The sequence below is a fragment of the Pinus tabuliformis genome, chromosome 3_1 (genome assembly GCF_031772625.1).
Source record: "Pinus tabuliformis cultivar Carrire ecotype Pingquan chromosome 3_1, CPIR1, whole genome shotgun sequence".
Lineage (NCBI taxonomy): Eukaryota > Viridiplantae > Streptophyta > Pinopsida > Pinales > Pinaceae > Pinus > Pinus tabuliformis.
This window is the reverse complement of record NC_142301.1, coordinates 33857256-33875201: the sequence shown is the minus strand read 5'-3', so window position 1 is coordinate 33875201 and position 17946 is coordinate 33857256. Positions and strand designations below refer to the sequence as shown.

The 17946-nt window shown below is 38.3% G+C and overlaps 1 protein-coding gene and 1 pseudogene across 2 annotated transcripts in view; both read left to right on the top strand.

Annotated features, from left to right (window-relative positions):
- The window catches only part of TAG1 (membrane bound O-acyl transferase (MBOAT) family protein), a 339208-nt gene that overhangs the window by 305821 nt on the left and 15441 nt on the right, over positions 1-17946 (top strand). For both annotated transcript variants that reach the window (XM_089410744.1, XM_089410743.1), the window contains one exon: positions 7751-7813. In XM_089410744.1, coding sequence (XP_089266870.1) covers positions 7751-7813 — 63 coding nt within the window. The remainder of the gene's footprint in view (positions 1-7750; positions 7814-17946) is intronic.
- On the top strand, positions 3035-3786 carry LOC149185632 (DNA-directed RNA polymerase II subunit RPB7 pseudogene; annotated as a pseudogene).

Genomic DNA, 17946 nt, shown 5'->3' with positions numbered 1-17946 from the left:
GGGTTGACGCAGAGCCTCTAAGGCTGACGCAAGGCCTACGCATGGCCAGCACAGAGATAGTCGGGGGTTTGCCAGTTCTGCTACCGGATCAACCGGAAACTGTCGGGTAAAGTGAGGTAATCTCACTTAGTTTTTCGCCATTATATTTTTCTCTGTAACTGGATTGTCAGGAGGGCATCCAACATTGTATTCAGAACTACTCCTTAATAATATAAAACCCTCAGAGTTGCTGCGCCGATTTTCCCGCATTGGGTTTTTCCTAGGACTATTTTGTCCAAAAATAATGGTGTCCTATGTATCTTGTTCTTTGCTCAGTTTCTTGTTTCATGTAATCAAATTAAATTGGTGTAGGATGTAGAAGTAATTTACTTCAGTATTTTTCAGAAAATTACTTGATAATGTATATTAAAATCAAGTAGGAGAAGTAAAATCAGTTTTGTTGCAGTAGGGGTTCCTTGGAAGTATAGGAATTTTCACATGAGTCATACAACTCCTTCAACTTCTTTAAGGCTTCAAAGGCTTTTGAAAATGACGAAATATGTCGACTCACCTCCTCATTTATTGACACTGCAATCAGGGCATAGGCCTTGATGTTCTTGTTTTCCCAAATGACAAGCTCCTTATCTGAAGTAGGCTTTCTAGGTGCATTGTCTCCTTCTCCTTCACAAGTATTTTCCATAGCTCATTAAACATTAATGTGTGCTTTATCTTCCTCAACCATTCATGACAATTCTCTTTGCCAAAGAGAGATACTTCCACAATGGAGATTAGTGATGCATCATCAAAGGTTGTTAAACACACATGGACAGCACAAACATATGAAAAGATAAATCATGTGAGTTCATTTTTTTATTAACAGGAGATGTTCATTTATAATACAATGTTGTGACTCTTGGGTTTCAGATCCCAAGGTCTCTTGGACTGCTTAGTCTTTTCGGCTTCCACACGAACCCTTTAGGATTAGGTGTCCAACATTCCCCCCCTTAATCCGAAGGGTTATGTATGAGTCCAAGAAGAGAGCTGTAATACAAAATGTGCAAAAATGCATGGCAGCACTAGGCTGAATGTGCTCTATGAAATGTTGGTAAAAAAGGGCGGTGGTTTAAGGATGACCACCAACACTGGAACACTTAGTGCAGTTCCCGGAACTCTTCCAAAACTGGCAAGAAACTGAAGTTTTCTGCTAGAGGAAGTGTTCTCAATCTGTGATGGTTTAAGGATGACCAACAACTCTGGAATGCTTAATGCAATTCCTGGAACTCTTCCAAAACTGGCAAGAAGCTGGAGTCTTCTGCTAGAGGAAGTGTTCTTAATCTGTGATGGTTTAAGGATGCAATTCCTGGAACTCTTCCAAAACTGGCAAGAAGCTGGAGTCTTCAGCTAGAGGAAGTGTCCCAGATTGCCAACTGAAGGCATGTTCAGGCATCTTTGTCTCTGGCTACAACTCTGAAACTGGTGTGGCAGGTTGTGGCTCAGGCTCGCTTGATGTGACTTTGAAGCTTGTAAATGACCATCATTTCCCCACCCCTGTCAGATACAAGGTGAGAAGATGGAGAAAACTCAACTGCAAGACTGTTTAATACTCTGGAACAAGTTCTGACATGTGTTTGGAATATCTTCTTGGCTGTTGATGCCCATTGCCAAGAAGCGATCCATCCAAGATGAATCTTTGTTCTTGCAGGACGTTTGTTTTTGAAGCACCTGTGCGAAGAATGGTTGGTTTTATGACAGTGCTCACATGGATGAAGATCAAAACAGTGATCTTTCAGATGGCCAACTCGATCACAGTGTTGGCATTTCACGATCTGTTGTTTTTGTTGTTGTTGTTGCTGTGGAAGAGGGGCAGAGTCTCGAACAGCTGAAGCTGAACTGTCATGAATGAATCCAACACTCTGAAACTGAATGGGCTTGGCATAGTCTGGAATATGAAAGGACAAGTCCTTGTCATATCCAAGACCAATTCTGTGCTTGTTGTGGACAAGCTGTTCCCAAGGTCTGATGATGGGCTTGGGAAGTGCAGACTGAGTTTCTGCATCTGCATGTACAACTGCTGCTTTATTGGGCATTGGATCTGAATGAACTTGCTGCTTATGGGAGTTTATTTCACTGTTCTGAACAAAAACAGGTTCAGAATGATGACTCCTTTGTTTTAATTCTTCTTGCTGAAGCTCAGATTCAAGCTCCAAAAATTCTACCTTTTCTTGTGTATACTGCAGATAGGTTTTGATATCACAGAGAGTGTTCTTGCTGATTTTCACTGTGTCATGATCAGTAGAATGCATCAAAGTTTTCAAGAATTCTAATACTTCAGTAATTTTAGCCATATTCTCCATTGTCAAAATTACACCTTTAAAAAACTGATCATAACTATGAACAAATGAATAAGCAGCACCCACTCACAATACTATGTCAAGAATCTTTTCCTTATCGCTGGAAATTTAGAACTGTTATGATTGAAGTGAGACAGGAGTTATCAACACACATATCATGCACGAATACAGAGACCAAGAGTGATAGAGAGAGTCCAAATACAACAGTCTCTGCGCAAACCATCAATCCAATGTTTGTAAAATGCAGGCACTATAAATTTGGAGATCGAAAATCGAAAGCGGGTTCCTGTAATTCCAGCACGAAAATTCAAAGCGTGATATTGCAGGTCCTGTATCCGTGTGTTCCGTTCTCTCGATCGGTACAGTGTGAAAATGAGCGGGCCAGATGCCTTATTCTCCCTCCGGAACAATTTCTACCTAGGAGCCTACCAGGCAGCCATTAACGAGAGCGATGTCCATGGCCTCACGGAAGAGGAATCCATCGAAAGGGATTGCCTCGTTTACAGATCTTACATTGCCATCGGCAGTTACCAGCTCGTTATCTCCGAGATTAATGATTCGGCAGCAACCCCTTTACAGGCCGTGAAGCTCTGAACCTGTTTCTGTTTTCTTATCAAGAGACAAAATGACATTATGCATACTTACAACCCCATTTGAATCTTTGGTATGGGCCTTGAACGTTAGGATATCGCGGGAAGACTGGTGCCCCTAGCGACGCATCTCATAGCACAGAAAAGGGCGGCAGCGTACCCCTTCATTCACCAGACTCGAGGCAGGGACTGAGCTACGCGTGCCTACTAAAGCCAAAACTCCAGCCCGTCGTCCCTCACGCTAATAACTTCCATTCGGTACAATTTTAGGAGATAACGGTGTTTAAACCCCGGAAAGTAGAAAACGTTTTTCCACATAGTGCTAGAGCGGAATATGCAGCTGCATCCCCGCCACTTCGGGCCTCACTTGCGCGACAAGCTCGTCTCTAAGCTCATGCAGGATGTCGAAGGAACTTGCAGTGGCCGCTATGGATTCGTAGTTGCAATAACTGGTGTCGAGAACATTGGAAAGGGACTTATTCGAGAGGGGACTGGATTTGTTACATTCCCAGTCAAATACCAGTGTGTGATTTTCAGACCTTTTAAAGGGGAGATTTTGGAAGCTGTGGTCACAATGGTGAATAAGATGGGATTCTTTGCTGAAGCGGGACCTGTTCAAATCTTTGTTTCTAATCATTTGATACCAGATGATATGGAGTTCCAAGCTGGAGACACTCCTAGTTATACCACTTCTGATGGATCTGTGAGAATACAGAGAGACACTGAAGTGCGACTGAAAATTGTTGGTACCCGTGTTGATGCAACAGAAATTTTCTGCATCGACACAATTAAGGACGATTTCCTAGGGGTGATTAGCGATCCAAGCATGACAGTATAGACTTTTGGCTGGTTTAAGAGTCCATATATGGTGCATGAAGATTTCTTCGACATTCTATCTGGAAATTTGCTATTTTTAACATGGAACAAGTAATATTTGGTTCGAGTTGCAGGGAAAAGCTGGTGTTGGAGTTAACGCAACATTTAATGTATGCAGGGCAGAGAGAGGATGCAACAGAGAATAATGCTAAGTAAATAAGAGTTACAAGAGCAGGAGCAGTGATTCGATGAACTTATACCACACAGAATAATGGCAGAAGCGTTTTAATGAGATTTGCAGAGTTTTGACAGAGATAGAAGCGCGGAGAGCGAAATGAGCTCGGACATAGGTAACGCAGAGCATTAATATTCAACAGCCATTCAATAATGATACCAACGCAGCGTTAAAAGAGCGTTAATATGATATGGACAACGTTCAAATGGAAACGCATTCAAAGATGTTATGAAACAGCGTTAAACCGATATGGACATATGTGCAACAGCAGCAGCTAATTATATGGAGCAGCGCAGGAGCAATGGACAGAGATGTCAGTCACGAGTAGCGCGTTATCAATAAAAACAGTGACAGAGATAATGAAGACCACATCAGCGCTATTCAAGGCAGCTCAGACACAGAATTATGGTCAGAGGTGCAGGACTGACATGCACATAACAGGCCACAAAAAAACAAGCGGCTCTGATACCATGTTAAACACACATGGACAGCACAAACATATGAAAAGATAAATCATGTGAGTTCATTTTTTTATTAACAGGAGATGTACATTTATAATACAATGTTGTGACTCTTGGGTTTCAGATCCCAAGGTCTCTTGGACTGCTTAGTCTTTTCGGCTTCCACACTAACCCTTTAGGATTAGGTGTCCAACAAAGGTTATGAATACTTGTGACAAAAAACTGATGTCTCTGTAATAAACTGATTGGTATACAACTATGTCTTCAAAAGAATCATCAAATAACGATTCAGGCTCTATAGTTTAAATCAACACATACATATACATGAACTATGTATGAACCAATATAGTCTTCAAATAATCTTTGACCTTTTCAAATATGTATATATAAGCCAGTGCTCTGATATATATATGAATCAATATATTAACCAAGTTCGCATGTCATATATCAAAACATATAAGGTTCAACAGAATATCAATATTCACCAACCACTCAATCTACAAATTTTTAACACTCAACACCATAAGCCATTCAACATCACACCATACGACCTTTTCAACATAAAGACAATGCATAAATAATATTAGCAAAAGACACGGCCATGGCCTTCATAGAGAGTGTAGCACACAGTCTTCAATGAGGAGTGCACATATAAAAAATTGTTTAACGCACAGTTCGCACCATAATAGATTCACGACTTAAAAAAAAAACTTCAACACTGTATATATAAAGCATGGACTAACATATCAAAATCGAACAATTTTTATTCATTGATCAATGTACGTGCAAAGAATAGACAAACATTTACATGCTGCATCAATTGTAGAGTCCACTAACAACTACGAAGTCGGCCTTGATCGGGCAAATGATATAGCGAATCAAAACATTCCGAATTAGAGGGGCGAAGGGCAAGGTGTGCGAAGAATAATTGATGGCGAACCGGAAGCAAGAGGATGTGATTCCACAACTCAGGCTCGTGGATGAAGAATGGGCTGATTTAATCCAAAACCCATCTCAATTCGTGGACGCAGGCCTAGGATGCTGGGTCTTGCAATCCAACAATCCACACACTGGTTGTTCTTTTTACTTTGAAAACTGAAGGTCCGAAACTGCGGCAGTTCTAGTGTTCATATAACTCCATTATTATTTCCTCCACAATGTTATTTCTGCGTGCTGTGTGTCATCAACACAGAGAACATCGAACGATCATCAACGCAAAGAACAAAGAACAGAGAATATGGAGACAGACCCAATGGAAAAATGTGGACCTAAATGGGAAATGTGGTGAAAGGATTTATAATGAGTGCAAGGGAATGATGTATGTGGTTTTGGGACGCGGGACCACAAAACCAAAATCGAGATTTCCCATGTATTGCCACCCCTAAAGCTAGTAGCCAATAAAGGAGATTCCACGGCACTATGACACAAGGTTAACCATCAAATTGGACAGAGGAGACAAGTGTACAAACCAAGCCCACTCTTTCTGCCGAATCCCCCCACCAATCCATGCCCGAAAGTGTCCATGATAAGTCAACAAAAATACCAAACTACATAATGAAAGGCCATACCTTCAGGGTTGGAAGACTCACTTTAAACATACGATGATAACAGACAGACGAGGGAGCATATGGTTGGCTTAGGTGGCGGAGATAGTGGCATATTGAACTATCTAGTGGCTGCAAGGGGCTGCTGGCTGCCAGCTGAGGACCATCTACGAGAAAAAAATTCCCCTACCCACAAATGGTGGGTAACAGGTTGTTAATGGTGTTAGGGTATCATCAAATCCAATAACTATCTAACTGTGCAGAAGGAACCTTAGTAGAGCCATGTCTTTCATATATCTACATACTCTATCTCAGTCTTGGTTGTTGTTACTAGTAGAACTGGGATCTATTCCCTTTTCAAACCGTAAACATGGTAGCAGTGCAATAATGTTGAATGTTAAAACTTAATGCACACAAAATTAAGACTCCAAATTGATGGCAGTGTAACTTAGTAAATAGGAAATACGTGTGCACATAGCACAAGTAATAGAGCAGACACAATAATATTCGTGAGAATATGGAGAATGTCATTATGTTCTTTTTCTATTTTTTTACCATGTTGAATCAGTATTTTGTTGGAGTAATCTGGGTGAGACCCAGGATCGAACCTTCCGACTGCCACTTATGACTTAACAAAAGCCAAAACATGCCAACACCACCGCAGTGGGATCCATTCCAAAGGTCATTATGTTCCTAATCAACACAAGAGTTTATTTACATTTATGTACATTTCATCATAAAAAATGGATCTTTTTGTAACTATAATGAAGTACATAGAAATGTGTTTTTCTCATTTCTGCTTACATGCATAAGATATCCATAGCAACGCTATGTCTCGACTCTTCATTATCGCTTGTCAGGTGCAAAAATAATAGTTGGGGTTTATATCTTCTTGTTAAAAAGGTTATTATATTTTAATGCCATGATATAGATAATGTAATGCTTATTTTTGAAATTTAATCTGTTGGATTATAGCCCGCCTTGAATTTGTGATCATTTTGTTGGCAGAGCATTACCGATATAGAGATTTTAAGATGGAAACGGCCACAGTGCTCAATCTTGTGTATTTTTCTGTTTGCTGAAATGCTTGCTAGCAAATGTAATATACTTAACGGAGGGCTTCAATGACTCAATTTGTAGGATACCAGTCAGTTGAGACCATGGAGGATAAAATTTTTATGTGGCTTTGATTCATAATGTTTTGACCCTGCTCAGGGATATGAAGAGTTGAGAAAATATTTTCTTCCAGCAAAGAATTTTCATTGTCTATTTCTTTTGCAGTTTTATAGAGTGCTGTTTTGATTCAATGCTGAAGAGTTGTCTGTGTTGGGGAGGGGTGTATTCGCATGTATCTTAACCATACCCATGGACCCAATGGATGTTTATCTATATACAAGATAAATGATCAGTTAATAACAGAAGTAGTTGAATACTATGATACAAATAACTGGATATTAGATATCATTTTTTGGGATTCAACTGCGTTAAGTAAGTCATTCAAACGTATGACCATTTCCATGAGAGGTAGTCGTAACTGACTAATTTCTCATGATTTTTGAATAGTTCACTTAGCACTCATTGCATCGGGTGATGCTCACAGGGGTGAAGAAGTGGGATTGAATGACTTACTTAACGCAGTTGAATCCCAAAAAATGATATCTAATATAATGCACTGCGTAAATCCCCCATACTTAACTGGAAATTCTCTAAGAATTTTTAATTTCGATCATATTCAAATCTGATCACATATGGTTGTTGGTATCTTGTGGTATAGCTGTGCATTGGAGTGCCTTGCCACATGCTGAGAGCCTGGGCTTTCCTGGGAATAATGTTTCAGGTAATACCTTCTGAATTAATTGTTTTTCTGCAGCGTTGATGATTTTCAGTTATATGCCTGGAGTATTGTAAAAATTGTAATATAAGGTGTTCTTTGGTGTGTTGCCTTCTATTTGCACCCTTTGTTTAGATACTGTTCGTTTGTATATCCGAACAACAAAAGTTTTATGGAATAAACCCTTCTTTAGATGGCTGGAATCTTATTTATTTGACTACTCGTTCTATCGTTCTCTGTTTTAGAAAGGATTTAGATTCTTTATGAAGATAAGCTTGCAAACCCAAACTGAGGCACCTAAGTAACAGGATTTCTGTGAGCCTGACAGTTATTTGATTCATTAGGGTTCATCAACCGAACAGTCTATTGCGTTTTCTACACATTGAAAGACTTCAAAAGCATACAATATTCAAAATTGGTAGGATCATGAAACACCAAGAGAAATAATGGTGTCTAAAGACACAATTGCTTGGGATCCCACTGGTCCCCAGGACAAATTTACCTGGAGTCTTTCCACCTTTAAATAGACTATATTCCACATGAATACCATGGGAAAAACCATGGGTTCTCACAAACCTGGAGACTGAAAACCACTGATAACTTGACCAAGTCAAGTTTACCTGAACCACCCTAACAAAAATGGCCATAGACCTGGCACATCTAGAAACATAAATCCAGGAACACCATTTCTAACCCATACTAAAGAATATTCTCCTCTAGTCATGTACTGTGTGGAAGTGGACTTGTCCTCTAGGAACATAAATCCAGGAACACTGTTTCTAACCTATACTAAAGAATATTCCCCTCCAGTCATATACGATGTGGATGTGTGCTTGTCCACACACATGGACATGTATTCCTTTTTCTAGTAAAGGGAAAAAGTGAGGGTAAACGCAGTAAACAACTTATAATCATGGGATCTTGAAAAGGTTTGGTAGTTACTGAAGCAATTGTAGAATTCATCTCATGAATATAGTATTGAATTATATGTTACACATAAACAGGCATTATGCAAGCGCAATAATCTTCCATATTTCTCAAATATCTTCCCTTGTTATTATATTCAAAGATATTCAAAATGTTATGAAATGAATAAGGGGGAGACCTAGAAGTACCAAACATAACTAGATCCATACACATGGATATTCACATAGAGAAGCTAAATTGAAGTATGCCCTCATTATTATCATAAGAAATATGTATATATAATGTCTTCATGGACTCAAGAGAACATCGTACCAATGATACGGCACGCAAAGGATGTCACACTCGTCGGAAATGACAGAAAATCCTCATCGAAAGATGTTTCCTTTTGATTGAGGTATGATGAGACTTGTCCTGGATGACTTCTCCCTTTCCTTATGTTTCCAATGAGGTTCCCAAGAGCCATATCCTTCATAGTTGAATGCCATAGATTTTGTCCAACTGTCCTTCATGTTTCCCTATGGTGATGTCACGAGCTCTTGCTTCTAATGCTTCTATGATGCCTTGATGCATCCCATCATTTATTATAGCCATATCCTATAACAAAAGACTTAGGAACTATGAAATGAACTTTGGTGAGGAAGACTATCTCAGTCATAGTAGAGATCTCTTACTTCCTCTTTCTTGGATTTCTTCTTTTCAGCTTCCTCCACTTCTTCGGTGATATGGGCTTCTTCTCTTCCTCCTTTATTGTCCTTCTTGACCTTAGGTCAATCTCTTTTGTAGTGCCCATATTCCTGCTCCCACATCAGATTTGGCCTTTAGTCTAGATTCTTCAATCTTCCATAGTGACCATAGATCCTGGAATGGTAGTAGCTTCTTTCTTCCCATAGATGCTTGAAGTAAAGTTACCCCACTCCTCCGGTAGTGCATTTAGTACAATTGTAGTCGTTTCTCTATTAGACATGACTTTTCCTCGATCTTGAAGTTGATCCTTGATTTCAAATATCCTCATAAAGTATGAGGCTATTCCATCTTCTCTTGACATCTTCAGCTGTAGAGTTCCTTTCTTAGTGAGATGACTTCTACAACAATGCTTACGGAATATAGCTCTACCAGTTTGTCACATATTTCTTTTGAAGTTTCGAATTTATATACATATGGGATGAGGGGATCCTTGATGGATTCTATGAGAATCATTTGAGCCCTCACTTCCCCTTTCATGAACCTAGCAAGTGCTTGAACATTTTCTTTTGGAGATTTGATGATTGAGCCCTTAACATGTTCCATGACCTCATTCTCAATAAAATTCAGATATGTCCTTTTCTTCTACGCAAGAAAGTTTGAAGCCCCAACCAATTTGTTGCTTTTGTTGCAAAAAGGCATTTTGAGAAATTCATATGAAGTCATAAATATACTTTTGTTGCAAGAAGGCATTTTGAGAAATTCATATGAAGTCATAAATATACTTACTTGTGTAGATGCTTCTTTTTCCTGTTGCTTCCTCCTTGAATTTGATGATGATATAGATAGTAGAAAACTCCTTGATGAAGATAGTTTTCTTCAGGAGTGATTCTTGACTCCATAAGGAGATATCACCTTAGACCTTTGATGATAAATGTCCTTGATGATGATAATCAATGATGGCTTGATGATGTCTTCAATGATGGTGACATTGCTTCAACGAGAGGGAGACTGCCTTAGAACATTTTGAAGATAATGACAGTGACCTTTGATCTTGCTTCCCTTGAATGAATAAACTTCAAGCTACCTTGATTTGTAGATCTCTTCAACTTGATGAGGATCTTTGAGCTCTCGGTGAGATGGCTTGTGGGTTTCACCAATCTTCTTTGTAGACATTTTCTTTGATCTAGGGTTATAATGCTTCTTTTGTAGATCTTGACTTCACGATGATCTTTGCTTTGATGCCTTCCTTGAAACTTGGTCCTTGAGTGTCGCTTGATTAAATGCCCTTCCTTTACTTAGTCACCTTAGTTGTGATACCATGTTGAGAAATCTAGGGCATCATGAATTAGGTGATTTCTCTATTAGTAATTACTTGTGAGTGCATTTTACTTCATTAGATTAGGATCTTCTTTTTGCTTAAGTTATTAGTGTTCTTCTCCATCAAACAACTACCAATGCATGAACACAAATAGACAAGAGACACAGGATGTAGGCTATCTACCAAGGCCAAAACCTCTCACTCTTTGAGAGGAAAACCGGCACAATTTCTTCTTATAAAGATTCCAATTGACGAATACCAAGACCATGACCCTTGACCTATTTGCCACTCCAAGACCAAGACACAAGTCCTCTTCCACCTTCTCGTTTACTCTCTCTCAGTTCCTTCTACTTCAGATTTCACACCACATGAGATCATGGTGGTCAAGTGATGACACCGAAATGAGGTCACTGTAATGATACCGAATTCTGTGGTCACTGGGTACAAGGATACCGAACCCCTCCTTAAGCAATAGCACCAAATCCTCAAGTCACACAACTGAACCATAGTCACTGTTCTTTGAGGTAGCACCGAAACCTTCTTCATGTAATAGCACCGAGACCTTGTCACACTCTTGTGACCTTCTCCAACAATTTGACCTTGCCTCTAGAGGCTACTGTGTTGCTCCGTGTCAGCGTCACTGTGGCTTCTCTGCCTCTCAGCAAATGCACTCAACGGATCCGGAAATCTCCCTCCGACATCACTGTCCCTACCCCTCTCTCACTGCTTCGATCTCACTAGCTCTCTCTCCGACAATTGAATGTTGCTACTTAGGATATCGATTTTCTCATGAAATCGAACTGTACAAGTTATTTCTCCAAGCCTCATCAACTTCTTCTTATAATCCTCTATTGAGACTCCAACGACAAAGATTAGATCTTAATCAATGGCTAGGATTAACTTGAAGTAGATTTGTGTGAGTTTCTAGAACATTCACACCTTGACTTAATTAATTTTGATTAATTAGTCATATTTCCTAAGTTTAGACTTATGAAATATTTAAAAAACGACTAATAATATAATTAAGTCATTTCTTAGTGGAATTTCCAGAAACGATTTTTGGGTTTTGGAGATCTCATGTATTCTAGCCTCTCCACAAAATTTCATGGGGATGCCACGATGGTATCACCAAAACTTTTGATTGTGATATGGCACCGAGATTTCACAGATGGCACTGACCAGAATTTGATAATACCGAAACTGAGCTTATCTTTGTACCTTTATCTGAGCTCCTTGCCTCAACTGTCAACCGAACTTGTCTCTGTAGTAGATACCTGAATTGTAGAGGAGATCCGAATTACATGACTGTGGAATAGGTCGAGCGACCTATTTATAGTAGTCTGTCCATGTAATTAGCTAACATGATCATATGAAGAGTTGTGTCTCTAATTTAGGTGAGCCGACACGAGTTCTGCGTTTTATCTTAAAGTTGACTTGAAGAGGGATAACTTGTGCTTGTCTTGGAGGGCTACTTTGACACACTTCTTTTGACTTGTATACATTTGTAACATGCCCAAGAAGGGTCCTTCATTGCATGAGATTGACTCATTTTGACTTTATGACCAATCCTAATGACTCACAATGGGAGTCGTAGTAAAAATAAAATTCCTTGCTCGTGAAACCCATGAGACAAGCATTACAATAATATTTTTTTCTTCTTTACATCAATTACATAAAAATCATAATTACACATGTCATTATGAATACAAAACCTAGTTACATTTTTCAAAAGAGGCCTCACTTGGCCTGCGACAAGGAGGGAACAACCCTAAAGGGATTGCGGTAAGTTGAGGAGGAGGCAATGGAGGGATAACGAGGGCAGCATAGGAGGAATTGAGGGGAGAAATGTTATGCAACCAACTCACAAAATATAAGAAAATATAAATCAACCATTTTAGAAATAGCCTCTTCAAGGGGGTGACCTCCTTTACGTCACTTAAATGAACAATTCTTGGATGATATAAATGATAAGAACTCTTTGGTATATATAGGAGTCTAAGAGGTCACAATATAATCAGAGCCTACATAACAATAAAATTGTAAGGGCATAACAATAACAATAGTGGGCTTCTATGGGGCACAACAATAACAACATGGGGGATACATGGACACAACAATAACAATAAGGGGACTACACTAGTATTATAGGGACCTAACGTGCCCCCCTCTCCTTCAAAAAAGTGTTGTCCTCAATGTTGGAGTAGTTCCGGATGCTTCTGTATAAAATTATCATCCTCCTATGTGGAATCTTCAGTGGGTAAGTTCTTCCATTTAATGAGATACTTTGAAATTAACCTATTCCGTAGTTGTCAGGTTCTTGTTTCTGGGTTTTCTTCAGGCTCAAATATGATGTTTCCTTCTTCGTCAAGTTCTGGCAACACTGTTTGAACTGACAACTTGTCACCAATAACCTTCTTTAAGCATGAAACATGGAAAACTTGGTGTACTTGAGAAGATGTAGGCAACTCCAATTTGTATGCCACAGTACCAATCTTTTGCAACACCTTGTAAGGACCATAGTACTTGGGTGATAATTTATTATCCTTCTTAGCTTGCTTGAGGGGCATTTGTTTGTATGGTTGTAGTCGTAAAACTACCCTGTAGCCTACATAAAAATTTCTTTCACTACGATGTTGATATGCCTATTGTTTCATTCAATTTTGTGCTAGAGTGAGGTTATTTTTTAAGAGTTGGGGAACATGTTGTTGATGCTCGATGTGATCTTCCACTGCTTGAACTTAAGAATTTTTTCTTAAAGGTGATGTGATGGACGTTGGATGATATCCATAAAGTGCAGGGTCATTTTTGCTACAGTATGGAAGGAAATGCTTTACCACCTTTCAACTAGAGGTAACCACTTGACCCATCGTGTTTGTTTATCAGATACAAAGCAACAAAGATATCCTTCCAAACATTTGTTCACAATCTCAGTTTGGCCTTTAGATTGAGGCTGATAAGATGGGTTATATGAGCTAATTGAGTTCCAAGGCAAGAAAATAATTTCGTCCAAAAATTTCAAGTGAAAATGGGATCTCTGTCACTTACCATAATCTTTGGGTTTCCATGTATCTTTTCAATTGTTTCCGTAAAGGAAGTAGCAACTGTACTGGCTTTAAAAGGATGAGACACTGCACAAAAGTGTGCATACTTGGTAAGTCTATCAACTACCACCATGATGACACTCTTTCCTTCAAACTTGGGTAAACCTGTGATAAAATCTATTGAGACCTCTTACACTGACTTAGAATTGTTAAAGGTTGCAATAGACCAGGGGTCTTGATTGTCTCAACTTTATTTTGTTAGCAAACCAAACATTCTACCACAAACTTCTGAATATCAGATTTAAGTCCATCCCAAAAAAATTCTTTTTTGACCATGTGGTAAGTTTTAAAAAATCCTAAGTGCCCTCCTAAGGGGGAGGTGTGCAATTCCAAAAGAATCTTTTGCTTGAGTTGGGAATTCTTACAAAAATGTAAGCTATCTTTGTACCATAATGAATTATTCTTCCACATAAATGTATCAGATGTACTGGTTTCTTGCTGCAAATTTTGAATGAGTCTCCACACCTCTTTGTCATTCTTCCATTCATTCCTTACTTTAGTTATCCAATCAGGTTGGATAATAGAAATGACACAAAGCAATGCTACCACATCCTCATCCTTTCTTGAGAATGCATTTGCAACAACATTTTGCTTCCCTTTTTTGTAGATGATTTCAAAGTCATAACCCAACATTTTTGTGACCCATTTTTGCTTCTCTTCTGAAGATAATCTTTGTTCCAGAAAATATTTAATACTATCATGATCTGTTTTTACCTTGAAGTGTCTCCCCATTAGGTAAGGTCGCCATTGCTTTAGTGCATGTAGTATTGCCAACATTTCCTTCTCATAAATAGGTTTGTGTAAATACTTATCTTTGATTGGACAACTTTCAAAAGCAATGGGTCTTCCTTCTTGCATTAAAACAACACCAATTCCATTTCCTGAGGCATCACATTACACAACAAATTTTTTGTGAAGTCTGGAGTAGCTAAGACTGGTTCTTGGCACATTGCCTCTTTAAGATGTTCAGAGGCCTAACTTGCTTTTGAAGTCCAAGAAAATGCATATTTTTTCAGTAATGTTGTTAGAGGTGCTGCTATTCTCCCATAATTCTTAACATGCTTGCAATAATACCCTATCAACCCGAGAAATCTCGAAGACGCTTTATGGTTGTGGGGATTTTCCATTCGTTAATGGATTTAATTTTGTTAGGGTCTACTTTAACATCCTCATGAGATACAATATGACCCAAATATTCCACCTCTTGTACTCCAAAGAAACATTTGGAGGTTTTTGCATATAATTGTTTCTCTTCCATTAGTTTGAGCACCCTGTCAACATGTTGAACATGATCCTTCCAATACTTGCTATAGATTAGTATATCATCAAAAAATACAAACACATATTTTTTGAGGAAGGGTTTGAAAAAAGAATTCATCAAACCTTGAAATGTGGAAGGTGCATTAGTAAGGCCAAAAGGCATGACCAAAAATTCATAATGACCCTCATAAGTTTTGAATGTTGTTTTTGGAATGCCTTCAGTCTTCATTATAATTTGATGATATCTTGAACAAAGATCCATCTTGGTAAAGTAAATTGCTCCATGTAATTTATCCAACAATTCATCAATGACAAGAATGGGAAATTTATCTTTAATAGTGAGCTTTTAAGCTCCCTATAATCCATACACATATGCCATGATCCATCCATCTTGTGTACCAATACTACTGGAGCAGAGAAAGAACTTTGACTATGTTGAACTATACCAACCTCTAGCATTTCTGCAACCATACATTCAATTTCACTATTTTGGGCATAAGGATAACTATAAGTTCTGATGTTTGGAGGAACAATTCCTAGAATCAAATGAATAGCATGATCATGATCACAAATAGGTGAGAGGCCTTTGGGAGTCTCAAATACTTCGGAATTATTGTCCAAGACTTTTTGGAGATTTGGAGAAATAAATGATTTTGATGTTTGAACCTCTAGTAAGCATAATTGTGCAATTATGCCCCGCTATTAGAGTTGATTATCTTTCCTGGTTTCCATACGATACCCCTTAATTCAACTTCCTCTCCTTCCCAAAAAAATTCAAGAAACGTTCTTGAAAATGAAAAGCTATTGTCCCCAAAGATTGTAACTATTGGACTCCTAGTACAACATCAACACCACCCATTGGAATGGAAAGCATTGGACTATTCAATACATATTCCCCCATGGTTAGTTTGATATTATGGAACTTTCCAGGGAAATTTATAGTTCATTTGCAACCATCACTTGACACTCTGGTGCTAGATATAGGAAGCAATTCAATTCCTTGGCTATCTTACAATGAATAAATTATGGGTACTACCCGAATCAATCAACAATATTACCTTTTTCTTCTTAATATATCCTTCTATCTTGAGAGTTAGAGGAGTGTTAATTCCTACCAATGCATTACAAGCTATGATCGGATTCAATTCTTCTTTCTCTGGGGTTCGTTTCTGGTGTATATCCTCCTCTTTTGATGTTTCTTGTTCCTTTTCTTCCTCATCTTTACAATCTATGTAGAATAATTTATTCTCAATTCTCTTATGACCTTTAGTGTATTTGCTAGCACAATTGTAACAAAGCCCTTTTGCTCTTTTTTCCTCCAATTGTTGTGGTGTCAACCTTGTAGGTTGTGGATGGCTAGGAGCAACAACACTTCCATCTTTATAGTTGTTAGTGGTAGACTTCCTTGTTTCCATAATTTTGCTTTCAACTTTTCTTACCACCCTGAATGCTTTTTCCAATGAATCAAGTTCCCAAAGGCGAACCTCATGTTGCATGTTATCCTTCAAAGTCCCATGAAGACATCAATGCTATGCTCCTCTGGAATATCAGTTACCCTGATTTTCAATTTTTGGAAGTTCCCAATGTGCTCCACCATTGAACCCTTTTGTTTGAGATTTATCAATCGGCTAAAGGTGTTGCTCTTTGTATCTTAATAATGTGTTATCATTTCTTCTGTAAAAATTGACCATGTGACAAGTGGTTTATAAGAACAAAGCCATCGATACCATACAAACTGATTGGGTTCTAAATATAAAGATGCAATGCATACCTTTTGTGTGTGTTGCACATCATGGAGATCAAGATATTGCTCCATTTGCAGTATCCATGTTACCAGATCCTTTCCATCAAAATTCCTCATATAACACATATTTCATTAAATTTGGATTAAATAGTGGATATGGAATTTTAAAATAACCAATAAAATTAATTCTAGTGATGCCATTGAAATAAAATGTTTTCAATTTTAATGAAATGTGTGTTATATCGATCTTTGGAATGTGGTGGTTCTTAAACCCAACATTGGAGTCTCTAAAATCATAATTCATATTCCTTTTGTCCTCATCATGAGTTTCATGGAATACCTTTTCACCATTAGGAAGCATTTCTTGTAGCAACTTTGTCAAACATTCCTTAAAATTTTCTGTCTTCTTTTAAATCATTCTTCAAACCATCCATCTTAGCTTCTATTTCATTTTTGGTTACTCTTTGCGAGAACGAAATTTGTTGCACTTGGTCATGTAATTTTGATATATCATGTTGCATTTCTTCCTCTTCTTCATGCATCATAGAAAAGTCTTCTGGTTTCTTGCTAGGTGTGTCCATTGTTTTGTTTCGAGGCATTTGGGAATCAAATAATAATATCTTCGCTTTACTATGCCCTTTGAATCACTTCAAACTGATTTTCAAACAAAAGTTATGCAAAATTTTAAACAAATGCACACCTTTCTCTTACTTTTTTGGAGCTCGATATTGAAACTGTTGTATCCCTATAATTTTGGATCTCCAAAGTCTGAAATTACATTCCGTGGTAACCCTCTGAGTCTTCTTTCCAACCCCGCAATTCAAACTGAGATTGGATTCCTCAAGAAAGAATTATGCCCAATCTCCCATGATGACCTGATTATAGATTGGTTCCGTAGAGTGAACTTGTACGAATTGCCACGTGTCACTGTTTTGACTTTGGATCCTAAAAATGATACACAAAAAACTACAGTTTGTGCAGTTTCAGTCACTTCTTACAAAATTTGAATTTGATGCCCGGAGAGAAAGTTATGACGATTTTCCCTAGGTCACTTGTTTGACATTGAATTTTGGAGCCTGCAAAACCCTAGCTTTCTCGGATCATA